Genomic DNA, 18,790 nt, shown 5'->3' on the forward strand with positions numbered 1-18,790 from the left:
TGGGAGAACTGAGGTCCTGACAAAGTTTCAGAATTAATTACTGAGGAACCAAAGCTTGAAAACTCTGTTATTTTTTCCACATAAATGCTGTTCTCACTATACTGCACTGCCAATCAAATGTCCATACTTTTACATACATCAAAAAATATATGTTTAGACATGTTTCCTAATATTTTAACAAAAACTTCCCAGAGGTCACTGGAATCATGACAAACATTTTCCCTACTTAATTGTAACTAAAATTTTGTTGGTATTTTTCCTTACACAAAAAAGACAGAAGTTTTATGTACAAAATTAATTTCAGAACAATTATTACCAAAAATAATTGGTGATATTTTGTAATGGAAAAGAGGTCAGTTCATCAGAAGGCATAACACTCTTAAATAGGTCAGTATTAAAAACAGAAATTCAAAAACATGAAGTAAAAACTGATAGACCTGAAAAGAGAAATAGACAAATCCATAATTATAGTTGGAAAGTTCAACTTCTTCTGTAAGTAATTCAAAGAATAAGTAGACAGAAAATCAGTAGGGATATAGAAAACATAACAAACCATCAACTGACTGAATCTAACTGGCATTAATAAAACATTCATGCAATAAAAGCAGAATACAGATTCTTTTCTATGTAGGCTACATTCAGTGTCATAAAATGATTTTTAATAGTTTTTTAGAAAATCAGAAGCATATTATGTATGTTCTTTGACAACAAGAAACTGAATCAAAGATCTACAACAGAAAGATACATAAGACATACACAAATATCTTCAAATTATACAACATATTTCTGAGTAATTTGTGAGTAAAGAAAAAGTAAGAGGAGCAATTAGAAGACATTTTGAACTGACTACAAAACAAATTTTATCAAAATATGTGGAGCACTGCTAAACAGTGTTTCAAGGGAAATTTGTAGCACAACTGGTTACATTAGGAAAAAGTTCTCAAATCAGTGATCTAAGTTTCCATGTTAAGAATTTCCAAAAAGAAGAGTAAATTAAACACAAGACAAGAATAAGATAATTTCATTTTAGAGCATAAACCAAGGAAATATTAAACAGAAAAACAATAAGAAAAAAAACACAACAAATCCAAAAGCTGATTATCTAAAGAGATCAATAAAAAGAAAAAAATGATTTCTACAGCAGTCAGAACATAAAGGAAGTAGATGTAAATTAATAATATCAGAAATGAAGAAAAAGACATTACTACAGATCCTACAGGCACAGTGAGGATAATAAGGTAATATTATAGATGACTTTATGTCAACAAATTTAACATTTTAGATTCACAACCTAATTACTAGGTGAAAAATAATCTTATTTTGAATCTACCTCATTTTTAAACAGAAACAATGTTAACATATTTAACTCAGTAATCATGTTTTATATCAATTCAAATATAAACAATATGTCCATTTTTCTCAACCTTAGAACCTTTTTGTAAAATGACATGTAACTGATGCTTTTTGTCAAACTATAGTATCAATTCCTGGCTATGTAAAATACTACAGGCTAAAGTCTCTACTGGATAAAGGCAGAACCATTTCAACAATGCTTTCCCTTTTATATTAACAAGCAAAACAAATTTGTCTATTGAATATATGTAGCCTTGACTTATCTTATGACCCTTATAGATTCCAAAGATTTTCTGAGAAAAAAATTACAATGACAATAATGCTATGAAATGTGAATCTGTTAAACCACCAGATTTTTTTAAACAAAAATTCAACTTAATCAAAAGGTATTTCATGAACTTTATATTTATTTGAAAAGCTATTTGGAATAAAATTAGAATGATAACAATTATAAAGTGTAATATCTAATAGGAACCATAGTTTTTTTTAACATGCAAGATTTAGTTTGTACAAATGTAACTAATTAATAACATCTGAAATACATTCTCCCACAGGACAGATGACCATCTGGTTGACCTTACACTAGATCAATAGGGAAGGCAAATGTGTAAATCAATGTTTCCCAAATGTTATCTCTGCATCATTCTACTACAAGAAGGGATAAAACTTGGATGTAAGAAGAGATCTCATTTCACACATTTTAAAATTGACTTTGTTAGTTGGACTGTAAGGCAAGACTGAGAGGATTCTTCTAAAGTTCCATCCAGAAAGAGACTGGCAGAAGACCAAGTAATGGTGAAGGAAAATAATTCAAGACAAAAGAGTCAGGAGGCAAGGAAATTCTGAGAATATAAAGACACAGATGATATAATTTGATGTTATTTGAATTTCCTCAGAATCATTTTCCAACTCATAATATTTGGCTGAAAAATAGTGATAGAAATTTTGAAATAAATAAAAGTATACACTATATGTATTTTAATTAATATACGTTCATATATGTGTCACCCTTACAAAGTTCTATATTTTGATGTAAAGAGTAAACCACTTTGGAAGAAATTTAGTAACTTATTGTGATATACAGAAAAGTTGTAATAAAATGAGAAACTTTAAATAATAAGAAATTTGGAAAAGGTACACTGAAACAGGTGCACTGTCTAATCTATTAAGAAGAGGATGATGAGCTGATTACAATTTATACCTTTTAACACTTCTTTTTGTCCGAGGTATTTTTCCTATGATAATATGTCTAAAATATAGTTCACTTCAGGAGTTTTTTGTATTAATTTAGAAATTATGGAGTTTCATTATTTGTTCTCCCTGTTGATATATATCTTTAATACAAATAAAGTGATACTCTGTATCTCTGGTTATTTCCTAGCATGACTCTTCAGAAAAACAAAATATCAGGAATTGGTAGAAATCTCAGATCAAAAGCTTATCGCGTCATGCTGTACTCTACATATGCTATAAATTAAGGTAAGTCTCATTCTGCAAGAATCTGTTTTGACTTTGAGAGCATTTAAAATATTAGACATGGAGTATTTTAAAAATCCCATCACAACTTCTAGTCACTTTATATATAGTAGTTACTGTCCTACTTAGTATTAGTTTGGTTTTAAAAGATTATACTAATTAATTTCTTCTGTAAAAGATAAACTGTAAAGTCTTTCAAATATGAACTTGATGGATTATCTCTGGTGATACACGTGCTTTTACAGTTTACAAATTTTGGGTTAAGTTTGGGTTAAAAAAAAAAGTTTGGTCAGTTTTGATGTATTAGAGAGAACAGGTTCAGATAACTAACCTGTGGGACCACTCCATCTTTCTACATATTGGGAGACATATAGAAAAGAGAAATTGCAATACACCCTAATGCCTTTATTTTTCATTTGATTAGATATTTCATAGTTCTCAACTTGGAAGAAAAGGTATAAGTAGACTACAAGATGTTACAGTAATCAAAAAAAAAAAAAAAAAAGACACTTCAAAGGGTCTGTTTTCCCTTTCTTCATAACTTAACTGGACAGCCATGGGTTTTTAGTGGAATGACTGGCTTAGAAGCTAAAGAAGCAATTAGAAGGTCACACACTCTAAGTTCTAAATAAAGCTCTTTCAGTGCTTATCATAACCTTGGGGAAAGCCCTTAGTGACTTAAGAAGGAAAGAAAAAAAATAAGATATCCATGTGACTGATAAGTGTCAGTCATACTGCTGTTTGAAATTCAAGATAATAGAGTGTTTCAAAGACACTGCTATAGAAAGTTCTGAGAGTTTACTGTTTCTCAAGTAAAATAAAATATGCTCAATGACACCAATGTTTATGAAGAACTTAAGTTGAAAGAAGTAATAAAAATATAAATAACCCTTATTGGCGAGATGATCTTCCTGATCTATTTCTTATCCCATACGTCCAACTAGTATGGGTTATGTGACTGACCAAAATCATCCATCTGTAAGTTGTTTGAACTATATACATCAAAGCTCATGGATACATTTGGCAAACCATTTCCTCAGAGGATCTTACACCTTTTACATTTGTGCAAATTTGAAATCACGCCAATTTTCCCAAACTTCTGAAGAAAACATTTGTACACAACAGCAGTCAAAAACATATTTCCAACTATTCTTTTAGATCCTTTTCAATTAATTAGGAGATTTTGCCAACCTCAGGAATGCCTTTTGGAAATGGAAAAAAAAAAACACCATTAGAACAACATATGGAGAAACAAGTTTGGAGGCCAAGACCAAAACTTATGAAGAAAAATTTTAAGTAATTAAACTTGCATAGACTTCTCTGCTGATGAGCATTAGCACATTGAGGGTGTTTCTCAAACACCAGGTGACTATTAAGAAGAAACTTCAAAACGGGTAGAATATACTTCAAGCATTTTCATAAACACATGTAGTAGAGAGCTTTTGCCTATGAACACATAATTTAAAATAGCCATGTCCTCCAAAAAGCAGTCCAGTAAATATTTTTAAAATTAATCAACATTCAATAATATTTTACTGTGTTTTATTATTAATGTTTGAATCTGGATGTGAAATTTTTAAAAAGACTTCAAATAACATTTTTCCAGAGTATTTATCTTACCATCAAATGTTAAATAAACTCTTGCTTGGGGCTGAGACGATCCTTTTACACTGATAGAACAAACAAATACTCCAACCAACACGAAAATTGCCTGGACTGCCATTTCTTCAGATTTGCAAATTAATATCCAAGAGAAAATACCTTTAAAAGAGAGGTAACAAGTTTGTTATATTTCATTTCACATTTTAGGAGCATACACGTACGTGTGTGTGTTTGTGTGTGTGTGTGTGTGCGCGCGCGTGCACACACACACACACACACACACACACATATAACTAGTGATCTAGACAGAGCACCTTATTCATAAAAGATATATCTGAACTTTTACAGTCATGCAAACAGTAGGAGGTGCTCTGACTTTGTTGCTTCGATGTGAAAAGTTGGATTTAATTCATTTATGTCTGGAAGTCTTTGCAAAAAGAGAAACTGTTTCTTTTTCCAGGAAATAATGCTAATCTTAAAGCAGAACAAAGCAGCTAGGAAAAAGGTATTGATTCCCAAAGGAAACTCCATATTTAAACTTGATCTAATAATCACATAACATTGAAAAGACTTGAGAATGGTACCAGTGGGTATTAGATGAAAACTTGTCTTTCTACCATAAATATTGTAGTAGCAAGAAAAAGTCACATGAAAAATCATGTATATCCACTTGCTTCCACCCTCATTAGCTCTTTTGGAGTAATATCTCTGAAATAATGTTTCTACACATAAATCTATGTGTGCTCAATCCCTGACCACTGAAATCACTCAAATTAGTTATCTGCCAATTTATACAGATGACCATGCAGCTGTTAAATGATGCAGATGAGGTAACCATGGACTAGTGCCAAGTTCAAACCAATGACTTAGTGGTGAGCAATCCACTGAACCATGTATCCCTCAATGCATATTTAAAATAAATCAACCAGAAAGCAAGCTGTCAAAATTCCAAAAGATAAATCAGAGACAGAAGCATTACCTTTTGAAACTGTAGCTATAAAATTGATACATGCTATTAACTAATGTCTGAATACTAAGGAAGATCTGGTAATGGGTAACTAGAGATCTATCTACAGCAGCTCTAGTGGCCACAATATGCAAAACAAACTCAGGACCATGAAAGAAATCCTGTCATTTTGAGTCTAATATAATTATACAATAAAATGACAGAGTTTAATCTAGAAATGTTTTACAGGTTACAACAATGCTAATCTTCAGTATTATATGGTTATTTACATTAAAATCTTAACACTATTTTATTTAAGAAAGAAATGCCACTAAAAATTGAAAAGACTACTTCACTAATACAGAAGAAAAAAAGTATTATATTAATTAAACAATTAAACTGAACACGCCATGTTGAACAATTGAAACATTTTAAACAGTGGATTTCCTAGGTGGTACACATGTCATAAGACTTAGAAACGAAACTGTCTGCCTCTTTTGCCACACAGATGGGAGGAAACCTTAGAGATGTTTGTACTGGTAATTTTCAAATGAAACAGTTTCTTCCTGCTTCCACAACCTCTTCACCTTGTCATACCTAAATTAACTTACAAGAAAACTGATTTTATAGGATAACTTTCCCTTAATGATTTGCTCCCTGGTTTTGTTGACTTTATAATTAAACCAAAAAAAAAAAAAAAAAAAAGCTATAAATATGCCTAACCTTCCTCACTTCATTAAGCAGGCAGATAATTACACATTTTTACGTATTGCTATTATCAGTGTCTTATCTGACATGTCTCACCAAAAGCGACATGTGCTAAAAAGTGAGAAGAATAATAGTGGAGATGAAATGACAGGTCAAATGAAATAAGTATACAGAGCAATGTGATTTCAAGTCTACCTAGCGATGAGAAGTGACTGAAAGCCAAGTGTCTTACATGTGCCCGCCCCCTCCCCCCATATAACTTCCCTTTAACTCACTTAGACACGCTGTTTGTTGTTTTCACTTCTGATGGAACACTAACAACATGTAAGAAAAGGAATCTTTTATGTCCTCTCGAGCAGTTCTACATCAGAAGGCACGGAAATACTCCACTTTAAACTCTCCGCAGGTGTCATATCTAAAGAAAACTCAAGCAGGGCTCTCAGCAAGGGAAACACTTCCCTGACAAACTGCATGTGCTCTTCAGAATATGTCCAGACTCAAGCACACCGATGTGTAAAAAGTCGATACGCAGAACCAAAAGTTAGGCTTGGTATTTTGCTAAATGTGTAATGCTGACAATAAGGAACCCAGCTTACCGAGATGGGAAGAGATCAGCACGGAAAAGTCATCAATTTGCTACCGGTGTGGCTCCGCGAGTGCCTCTCTAGTCTTTTTCCCAGAAGACCTTAATTTCTAGAGCGTCCCAGCGGTGAAATTCTTTCTTCCCGGTCGTCTGAGTTTCTTTGTAAAGGAATCCTCAGCGTAGCAGTGCCGCGGCACCGGGAGCTCGACTCCGCGTCGCTCAATCAAGCACCTCGGAGTGAATGGAAAGTGGCCGGGCACCGGGGGCGAGCGCTCGGGTGTCCGATTACAACGACGCGGCGCGCGGCTCGGGCTGCCCGGGCGCGCCGCCCAGCCGGCTAGCCTCACCCGCCCAGCACACCCGCCGCATCTCCGCCGCCGCGAGGCCCCACCCAGAGCGCGCCCGCGAGAGGGTGGCAGGGAGCCGCGAGGGCGGTCGGCGGGCGAGCGGCCGGCAGGGCGGGGCGGGGCCCAGCCCGGGACCCGCTGCCGGGAGACGCAGGAATGCGTCGTTGCAGGCTAGAGGTCCAGCTGCCCGAGTCCGCTCCTCTCGCGGTCCGCGGCGGAGTGAGCAACTCACAGGGTGCGCTCTAAAGCTTTGGTTTGTTACCGGCAGCTCTTGGAAGGCATACAGGATTTGCTTAGCCATAAATATCAAAGTGCAAAGCAGCTTTCTTGCCAGAAAAGGATCACTGCATCCTTTTAAGGCAAAGAGATGCGTTTTTAAAAGGGCACGGGTGTTATCCTTTTCCTGCTGAAGATTTTCTAAAACCGGTAGAGATAAACCAACTATCTCGTCGCAGTTTATCCTTTTAATGGGTATTGTTTCCCATTGCGTTTCCTTAATATCCCTAAGGCAGTAATTCTGTTGACCTCTCCACATTGACTCCTGTCCAGTACTCTTCCCTCCTGGATAGACGTTCCCTCAAAACATAATTACAAGAAATTCCTTAACAATTTTGTGGAAGAAGGCTGTTCTGAACCATGCCAAGAGAAGAGTTTACAAACTCAAAGGTATATTTCCAGCACTACTTTCAGGAAAACTGGTTACAGTCTGGAACTGGCTTTAATGTTTAAGTGAAAATTATTTCTACGGACCACAACGGACTACATAGTTGAACAGCGGTAGAAATGAGCTTTGACCCCCATAAAATGAGCAGGTAGTTGTTTAAAAACCACTTTGGGCTACAGCAGCCCACAGATATCACTGTATGTAGAAAATATGGAATATGATTTCTCCAACTTGTTCTTTATATATATATTTTTTCATTTATGAAATAAAGCAGATCACTAAATTCTTAAAAATTGTATCACAGAAAATACTTCTGGGGGTGAAAAATCATTGCTGGTGTGGGACAGTTGAATTAAATCTCAGGTAAGAGGAAGTGAACAGGTGATTAAGGCGTTTCTTCCTTGTGTCTAAGCACCACCTGTCATGTCCTGTCGACATAAACATGCCTAACTCTTTCTGTATAGATGAGCTATGAAGGGATGACATCAAATGCCATTTTAAGAGTTCAAAAGAATGTAAGTTTAGAAGTTCAAAATTATATTCCAGGGCAAATATTATCTTCAAATGTCTATGTTTATGAAGGAAATTACTGATTCAATGGATGGGGTGTTTAAAAGTTTAACACAGTTGAGCTGTTTTTGTGATGATTAGTGCAATAAAAATATGAGCAGCTCCTTAACATAAGTTTTAGTAATGAATTTCATCCACCAAACATCTGACAGTTTTAAAAGGCAGATGCAAACATGAATAAGCACCAAGCACATTTATCTGAAGTACTTCTAAAACTGATTAAGACACCATATACCGAGCACTATTATCTTGCCAGTGATGTCTGAGTCATAAATTAAGGAAGGAGAAGAAGAAATCATTAGAGAAGATTGCTGTGAACCTTCACACAAAGTATATATTTGTTAATTTGGAAATGTGTAGCCACAAGACACTGATTAATTTGTAAATCGATGTAAGGTAGAATATATTTATACATTTTATCTTTAAGTTCCAGGGAACCAAGATAAAGACATGCATGTCAAATGCTGTTTTTACAAGGAAGTTTACTACCTATCTCAGTTTACAAAAATCCAAAGAATCAACTCCATGTTTCACACATATTTACAAAGCTTTGGAAACGATGACAAATAGCTTAGGTTTAGTCACAGACGATGCAATTTGTGTTGTGATTCTGTCTTGTGTAAATAAACTTCTTTTCAATGTACTTAACTGAATGCATTTTGTTTAATACTGAGACATTTAATAGTATTTGCTTAGTACTGAGATATTTACCATTGGCCTCACCTCAAAATAAGTCATGAAATTATTGATAAGCATTAAGCCAAGGCACATTTAATTAGTGCTCATGCCTGCCTGAAACTTGGGCCATACAGTGAAATTTTAAGAGTGGCAATAGGTGCCCCTAATAAGATTTCTCTCTGCCCCCATTTCTCCAAACTACTCAGAAACCTAAAACACCTTAATAAAACAGGACCTTTATATAAGAAATATTGATGGCCAGTGCCACTTGCCTAGGCTGGGTCTTTGACTCTTTCCCTAGACATGGGAAACAATATGAGCTAATTCAGTGAGCTAGTTTGGGAAAGGAGGACACTGAATAGATCCATAGGAGTAATGACACAATTCAATTTAGAGGCCACAAAGTTTGCCCTCATCAAAGTATCTTGGGAAAAAACAGCCAAGTTAACATATTTAGAATCAGTCTCATTAAGATGTTAAAGAAATGGTGTGGTGTCTTATACACTGAAGTTTCTCTGCTGTAGTGGCCTTATTTTTAATATTTTATATTTTTGATGGTCCTGAAAGAAGCCATTTAACTGTTGGACTGATTTTGAGTGATGTACCCATCTTTTGTTTATGAGTTGTGCAGCTGTGAATTCTCGTTTCAAATTTACAGAACGTAGACTGTTTTCAGATTTTTCTCCATCATGTAGATGAGCTATATGAATCAACTTTATCTAACAAAAGAATCTCAATCCTCCAGAGATGGAAAGTTGTCTTCTTATTGTCATAAGTAATATTTGTCTCAGGAGATTAGAGACTACATTTTTCCAAGCACTTTGTGTATTATATGAATAGCATTCTTTAATGACGTTACTATCTCCAAAAGAGAACACTGAAGCTTTGTCCAAAGTCACACACAGATAGTAAATATTGGAATAGAGTTACTTAAGCGTGACTGACTCACTGCCTTGAGTTCTTGAATATGAACCTGAGCAAGAATTATTCTCCTTCCTTCTCTTCTCTATCTTCTTCCTCTTCTCAACTTCCAGATACTAGCACTTTAAATTTCCTGAGCTTTATCTTTGGAAAGTCTCTGCCTCAAATGGTTATTTACTTTGTTTACATCAGCCTTTCTTCTCCTTAGGTACATTAGCTGCTCTGAGACCAAGCCGGTCAAACAGGTCTGGTCTAGAAATCTGTGTGTGCAATTACTCTCTGTACAGTTGATAGGCTTTAGTATTTCCTTCATTAAAACCATTCTTTATTTTTCAATAAGATGAGTGTACCTCTACTTTCATTCTTAACACATTGCTAATGTATATCCCTGACCCTTGATCTCTTCCTCAGTTGGTTAAGTGTCAGACTCTTGATTTCAGGTCAGCCTACATTCTAGGCTTCTCAAACTACAGGGCCACTGGCATTAAACAAACCAAACAGTTACAGTGGTTTGTTCTGGAGAGGAAAACTGGCCAGAAAGGGAATTTTCACTGTTTTCTTCTTTTTACCTTTGTAATTTTAAGCCAGGTAAATGTACAAACTCTTAACAAAATTCAGAGTTTAATTCTTCACCATTTGTTAAATATCTTTCAACATCTCAAACATAATAAAGTGACATATTTTCCAACTCAACCAAAATAAGAACACATTATCTCTAATGTCTACAAATTACAATATTTCAAATGTAAAAGTAGAATATTAAAGAATTTCAGTAAAAGAGTCTGCTGGTGACTTTGCTTTTTTAGTACTTGCACCTGATAAAGTTGTAAGAGTGTTGTGATCATTCACACTTGTATCACAGGGGTGAAATGCAAACTCTGTTTTGTCTTTATTCTAATATTTCATGTAAAATCTCTGTGAGGGGACTACATGACTTTAAGATGAATTTGATACAACTGCCATTGCAAAGCAATCCACCATTATTTCAAAGATAATGCTCATTAGTTGAATATACATATATACATGCATCCACAATCATATTTCTTTGAAGTAAGGCAAACTGTTTTTATAGACCTATTGTATCTAATGCTCTCTTTCTCTTCACCTGGGAGTACAAAACCCTTTCCATATTTATTCTCATGGGAGAGCCAGGAGAGGGTTGCATAAGTGCCTCTGATTGTCAGATGTGTGTAATGAGGCTCAAAAATAATAACCAGCTGGAGTAATGAATTCAGGACTGTTAGTTACGGCTAATTGACTCCAATCTACAGCCCTTTAACATGGTCAGAGGCCTTTTCCATGTAATCTTCAGATTTCACCATTTTTCTACTCTTTATGGATTTTAAATGGTTGACTAGAAAGTAGAGAATCGAATTGTGTAAACAACTTTCACAACCTAGTAGAGACATTCTCATGATGAAAATCATATGCTGAACTCAAGTTGTCCTCTATTACCAGTGACTTCCAGAAGATGGAGAGGGGCATAGAGTAAACTTAAAAAGCATCAACTCCTTATTTTCCTTCCTTATTTTTTGTCATGATACTTAATGCTTTGAAATTTCAAGGGACATTTAATAACTTTAAAGAAGGACATATAATTTTTATTTTTTAACAAACAGACTTAAGTTAAAATATGCAACTCTAAGGGTACATTTCAGTGAAAGACTTCTTGTTGATGGATTGTATCCATTGCAATGGGCTCACTGAACTTTAGACCACAAGTGTACCAGAGGGGGGTATGCTTGAAAGAGCATGTATTATTTACTAAATATTTTACAAAGAGTACTTCTTTTAGTCTCCAAAGAGAAGACAGAAGTATCTCCATTGTGCACACAAGAAAGCTTATTCAGAAATTTGAGGTACCCTTTCCCTACCTGGGCCCCACCCCGAGGCAATAAATTCAGATCTGCCTGTTCCAGAGTCCATGTGCTTCCTGTTTTTCACTGCTATTGGTGCATCAATCTAATAGTCCAATAAATAGGAAAAAGGGAGTGGAGACCCTCACCTCTCTTCGTAGGCTATTTAGGTTCTGAAGAAGGTTTTCTGCTCTTGTTGGATACTAAATATTTCATCCCATAGATTTGTATTATAAATGCAGACATCCTATCTTCATCATGAACCCACAGCTTGAGAGCAGAATCACTGTCTAATCTTCCTGTACATCTCTTAGAACAGTTAGACCTGTAGTGATTAATGAACAACTTGACATGTAGACGGAGGAGGATTTTAGGGAATATGGGGGGAGAAGAGGCAACCAATAACAATTGGCTAGGTAATGGACCACCCAGTTACAAAACAAAAATTCATGCAAATTCTTTCATCATCCATCCAAATACCTTTATAAAATTATATAAATTGGCTTTATTCCTTTAAAATATTTAGTTTGTAAATTATGTGAATTTAGTAAATGTTAACCCAGAAACAAATTTACACAGTGGATTCAAGCCTAAGTAACATGAAACTAATCAATATCAGGGAAGATCAAGTCTGATTTTAAAATTACGGGTCACAGGGGCACCTGGGTGGCTCAGTTGGTTAAGCGTCAGACTCTTGATTTCAGGTCAGGTCATGATCTCATGGCCACTGTGGTTTTGATTTGCATTTTCCTGATGATGAATGATGTTGAATACCTTCTTATATGTCAATTGGCCATTTGTATGTCTTCTTTGGAGAAATATCTGTTCATGCCTTCTACCCACTTTTTAATTGGTTTATTTGTTTTTTGGGTGTTGAGTTGTATAAGTTCTTTATGTATTTTGGATACTAACCTTTACTGGATATGTCATTTGCAAATATCTTCTCTCATTCAGTTGGTTGCTTTTTAGTTTTATTTATTTCCTTTGCTGTGAAGAAACTTTTTATTTTGATGAAGTCATAATAGTTTATTTTTGCTTTTGTTTCCCTTGCCTCAGGAGACATATCTAGAAAAATGTTGTTATGGCCAATGTCATATTGTCCATTCAGTGTCCATATGTCCACTCAGTGTGGAGCCTGATGTGGGGCTTGATCCCAAGACTCTGGGATCATGACCTGAGCCAAAATCAAGAGTCAGACACTCAACCAACTGAGCCACCCAGGCTCCCTGGTCTTTAATCCATTTTGAGTGTATTTTTTGTGTATGGTGTAAGAAAGTAATCCAGTTTTATTCTTTCACATGTAGTTTTCACAGCACCATGTGTCAGAGGCTGTCTTTTCCCCATTGCATATTCTTACCCCCTTTGTTGAACAGTAATTGACTATATAGTGGGTTTCTTTCTGGGTTTTCAATCCTGTTCCATTGATGGACATGTCTATTTTTGTGCTAGTATCATACTGCTTTTTAAAAAAATACTGTTTTGATTACTACAGCTTGGTAGTATAACTTGAAATCTGGAATATGATATCTCCAGCTTTATTTTTCTTTTTCAAGATTGCTTTGGCTATTCAGGGTCTTTTTTGGTTCTATACAAATTTTAGGATTGTTTATTCTGGCTCTGTGAAAAATACTGTTGGTATTTTGACAGAGATTGCATTATATTTATAGATTGCTTTGGGTAGAATAGATTTTTAAACAATATTTGTTCTTCCATCATGAGAAAACCATGTCTGTTCTATTCTGTGCTGAGCATGGAGCCTGCTTAAGATACTCTCCCTCTCTCTCCCTCTGCTCCTCCCCTGCCTTCCAGTGCATGTGCACGCACTTACTCTCTCTTTCTATCTCTCAAAATAAAAATAAAATAAAATAAAATAAAATAAATAAAATAAAATTACAAGTCACAGATTACCTGTTATGCCAACTGTCACAAGGGTTACCAAAAAATCTTTTGTTCATTTACTGAAGGATAAGGTTCCAGTTTATTTTAGTAGCTTTACATTCCCTTTCACTCCTTTGTTAACATTAATCCCTCACTCCCTCTTACCCATTCCTTCCTCTGTCACTTTAAGCTACATATGTATCAAATGCCATACCTTAAATTCTTTGATCACACTGTGCCTCATCACACTTCTGTGGTTTTGCACATGCTATTTCCCCTATTTTTTTCCATCTCATCCACCTAGAAAATTCTCTTATTAATTGAAACTCACCTCAAATAAATCTTCTCTGTAGAAAATTCCTTTTTCTATAATTCTAGGCAAAAGCAGTAATCAAGTCCTGGATGTTATGTATCGATTGGTAACCTTATCAGTTTTGATGTCAAATAAATTTTTATTTACATCTCTAAAACCTAACTGTGAGTTCTGCTTGCTTGCCAGTGTTAGTTTTGTTATTTGCAAAATAAGAATTACAACTACCGTTGGGTTGATTGGTTAATTGGATAGTATAATGTGTGTTAACACCTTCTCTCTCATTTCTGTATTCCCATAAATTTGTTTATTCCTTTGCTGTATCACTTAATGTTACAGTTGCATGAACATTTTCTCCATTGATGCCCAACTGCTACAGAACAAGACCCAGGAATCTTAGATATTTTTCAGCCAGCAGCAAAGCCAAGTCTTGTTGGATAAATGGTCATCCAATTAATTAAACCAAACTTTCCTTTCAGTGATGTTCTGTGGACCTTAAAAAGCCTAAATAAAATATTTTATTGTCACTGTTGGTGTTGCATTCAAACACGTGCAATTTCTTACAGGCTTCTTAAGTAACCATTTTCCAAGGTTCATAACTTTACTCTCAATGGTAATTATGTTGTATTTTTCCCTTTAGGCCATATTTGAATTTTAATTTGAGTTTGTAAAAACTGTGGGAACATTTGAACTGGCTGATTCTTGATCATCAACTACTATAGGAACAGGTGGTATGAATTAATCTTAAATTCTTTTTCCATTTAAGTTTCAAAATTAAAACTTGGAAAATATGTTTTGAGTTCTTTGTGTAAAATTTAAAACAAGATTCTGTGAAAATCTTGTTGCATTAAACATAAAAATAAGAGCAGATTAAAAAGAAACTAGTAGCAGAAATTCTTGGCATAGAAAGAGAAAAAATATCTGTTTCCAGAAATTGGATATAATTTTGTTTCTCTTTATGTTTTATTCCAGCTTTCTTCTACCAAGGTCTTAATCTGAAGCAACAAGAATATAATCTTTTAAGAAATCAATTTTCTAATTTTATTTTCATATTTTAATCTATCAACTTTTGGATTTCCATCTCCACTTCTTTCTTTATTTTTAAGGTATATATCATTTACAATAATCTCAGATACTAAACATCTGGAGTAATCTAATGCATTAATAATAGCATGGTGTTTAAAAACTTGCTTTACCAAAAGATTCTGCAGTTTATCCAAAAGATTCCTTTAATCAGCATATTCCCCTAATATATCCAAGTTAAAAATATACATACATGCGTTGGTTTTCAAAAATAGCTATGATTGAAATAGTTATAATACATGTCATCAATAATACCAAATATTCAGTTTTAAGATACAGTGAGGAAATTAATGCAAAACTTTTGTAATTATTAGCATATTATTTCAGGGATATATGGTATACTCTGTATTTATCTACAGCAAACCCATATTAACTAGGAAAAACAAGCATTTGTACCTCATGATTACAGAAGCTTTGAAAATTTTATAAAAGTAAACTTTATTGAGAAGCATGGAGCTGTGACCAGGGAATCAAGTGTTATTACTGGATATTTTTCTCCTTGATACCTTAGAAAACATAAATGTGCACCTATAACTCCAGAAAATCACTGGGTGAGATTTTATCTAGACAACTTTTCTTTTCAATATGAACAATTTGTCTTCCTTATTTTAAAAAGCCTACTCCCTAACTTCTAACACACATGCATATATTTTGAAAAAGTGTCCTATTAAAATGTTTTAGGAATATTCCGACCCTGGGTCTGCAGTGTTTAAGAACAAACACTAAAATATACTGTAATTCTATTATAACATAGGTATACTGAAGACATAACCTTAATTTTTCCAGTACAAATTAGTTCTGTGCATCCATTTATCAATGTTGTTACTGTCTATGTGTGTGTATAGAGACCAAATTGAAAAGGTTTCTACAGTGCAACAGTCTAATATTAGGAAATACTTCATTATTTGAGTTCCACTTAATTTAAATCTCTTGAGTGTGTTATAAGCTCTTTGGTAATAATATATTGTTTCTCCATGGGATTTATCTTCTTTACATACCTTACCTTATGTATCTCCTGAGGTACAATTTGATTATATGACACATTTATACAAGATATGCATATTTGATTCATTTTGTTTTCCATTTTAAGGCTCTCTAAACCCATAATCATCTGTTGTTTTTATTCTTTTTTGCACTCCCTCCCTTATCAGCCTTTTAAAAAATTTATTTGGGATAATGATTTGAATGAAAGCAAAATATGGTGGGAGTATCTACAAATTAAACACAAGAAATTACTTTTAATGGAGGAAGTAACCTTGAAACAATGAGTCATTAAACAATGCACTGCTTAACACTCAGTGAAGTTTTGAATGTGCCGTGTTTAATTTTCTCTGGTTTGGAAAGGCAAACACGTGTCCTTTGCTTTTAAAGTTTAACATTTTCCCCATATTTAGACTTGAAAGAGATAATCTATTCACTGTGCAGTTTCATCATTTTTAAGCTAAGATTTTACAGGTTGACATAAGCTCAAATATGAATCTCCTTTTCTCAGGCATCATAGCCTGGTGACTAACCAAATCATATTGATGATCCATATTTTATTAACATGCCAGTTTACACAATAGTTTAACCCAAATAATGTATGGTCTTTTAGAATTTTTTGAAATGTTTCTTACATGGTGTTACAAATCAATACAGTAAGCCACCCTGGTACCTACAACCACTGTCCCTTTCCTCTTGTACTGTCAACTCCTCACTGTCATCTCTGAGACAAAGAGCCCATGCCTGCTGCTGAAATATGGGAAGCATTTAGGGAATCAAAATTTTGCTTTCTACAATTCCAAAGAAAGTTGGAGGTGGAGGGAAATACTTTATTTCCCATTTCTTATAATTTCTAACAATTGAGTTTGCATCCTACTGTCTTAAGGAATTTTGCAAGGAACAACTCTGTTAGCATTTACAGCTGTTATTCCGTTAACACTTGCCAGTGTCTCTCAAAATCTCATTTCGTAAAATCTGTATGTTATTACTACCCAAAACTTTTTCTTCAATTCTTCTCCAATGTCTTCTCTTCAGTCATGTGAGCATTTTCTTACATGTTGTTAAGGTTGGTTACATTTTAGTCTGTTCTAAATAATAAATAACACTTCTGGTCTTCATGTATAGATTACTTTTTTTTTAATGTTTATTCATTTTTGTGAGAGAGAGAGCAAGTATGTGCTTGCATGAGTGGGGGAAGGGTAAAAACAGGGGGACAGAGGATATGAAGCAGGCCTTGCACTGTCAGCATAGAGCCTGATGCAGGGCTGGAACTCATGAACCATGAGATTATGACCTTAGCTAAACTGACACTTAACAGATTGAGCCACTCAGGCGTCCCTAGCTTACTTTTTAAAATTGAAAGGCAGTATGAGGCCTTTCTTATTCATACCCACCTAAATAGTATTGCCATGGAACCTGTGATGACATTTTCTATTCTATACTTTTAGTCATTTATTCCATTATTTATATCTATCCTGGAGTTTAAAGTTTAAGGTGACTTTTTTTTTTTTTTTTTTTTTTTTTTAGAGACACACATAGAAAGTGAGAACAGGGAGAGGGGCAGAGAGAAAGAATCTTAAGCAGGCTCTGCCCTCAGCACAGAGCCCGACATGGGGCTTGATCCCACGACCCTGATATCATGACCTCAGCCGAAATCAAGAGTCTGATGTTCAACTGACTGAGTCGCTAAGGTGAACTTTTTTTTTTTGTAGTCTTTATCATGTTTTATGTTCTTCAAAGTTCTCAAAGTAACAAACCTATGAAATTCTCTTTTCTTCCTCATGAAATAACTCCCTTCTCCACCGTTCATTGTCCTGCTGCAGTCGAGGCTGATTACTCTATAAAATACTCTGGTACATATCTGTATGACTCTCTCAAGGTTTCGATTCTTTTTTTTCTACATTCCATTATGTTCATCTTCCTCTTTTGGGGCTAGTTTGCCCATTTACACTTTAATTTTTCTGCAACCTATACTTAAGGAACTCCCTTTAAAAAGACTATATGGAGGGGCACCTGGGTGGCTCAGTCGGTTAAGCATCCGACTTCAGCTCAGGTCATGAACTCATGGTTCATGGGTTTGAACCTGCATCCAGCTCTGTGTTGACAGCTCAGAGCCTGGAGTCAGCTTCAGATTTTGTGTCTCCCTCTCTGCCCCTCCCCAACTTGCGCTGTCTCTCGCACTCTGTTCTCAAAAATAAATAAAACTTAAAAAAAATTAAAAAGACTATGTGGAAAGTAATATTCTCACACCTTAATTGTGTGGAGATGATTTTCCATCCACCGTTCTCTTCATATGTTCCAGTATGAAGACTGGTCAACTCTGGGGGCACTATACCACTTTCTTCCAGGATTCAATTTTGTTAAGAAGTCTCATACCAGTTTGATTATTATTCCTTTGTAGTTAACCTGTTTCATCTTTGCCATACTGAAATTTTATGATATTTTACTAAATGTATATCTTTTTCACATCCTTCCCTAAGTACTCAGCTCTTTTTTATTTTTAACTTTTTTTTAACATCTATTTATTTTTAAGAGAGAGAGAGAGTTGAGGAGGGGTGAAGAGAGGGGGACAGAGGATCTGAAACAGACTCTGTGCTGACAGCAGACAGCCCAATGCAGAGTTCAAACTCACAAACTGAGCCACCCAGGCACCCCAGTACTCAGCCCTTTTAATCTGTAAACTTATGCCTTTAAGTTTCAGAAGTGATTGTCTATTAATTTATTTTTAATTCTCTTCCTTGTATTTTCTCTCTTCATGCTTCCTAGAAATTTTTATTAGTTTGACCTATGTCCCCAGGACTGATCTTCTATCTTTTTTAACTTCTTGAGAAATT

The 18,790-nt window shown here is 34.8% G+C and overlaps 1 protein-coding gene across 1 annotated transcript in view; it reads right to left on the minus strand.

Moving 5' to 3' along the window:
* SEMA3C (semaphorin 3C) overlaps positions 1-6,991 on the minus strand; it is a 172,004-nt gene extending 165,013 nt beyond the window's left edge. The window contains exons 1-2 of the mRNA XM_042916517.1: positions 6,682-6,991; positions 4,450-4,590 (exon numbers count right to left, since the gene is read on the minus strand). Of these exons, the coding sequence (XP_042772451.1) occupies positions 4,450-4,552 (103 nt within the window). The 5' untranslated portion in view covers positions 4,553-4,590; positions 6,682-6,991. The remainder of the gene's footprint in view (positions 1-4,449; positions 4,591-6,681) is intronic.
* Between the last annotated feature and the right edge of the window lie 11,799 nt (positions 6,992-18,790).

Source organism: Panthera leo, chromosome A2, assembly GCF_018350215.1.
Source record: "Panthera leo isolate Ple1 chromosome A2, P.leo_Ple1_pat1.1, whole genome shotgun sequence".
Taxonomy (NCBI): Eukaryota; Metazoa; Chordata; class Mammalia; order Carnivora; family Felidae; genus Panthera; species Panthera leo.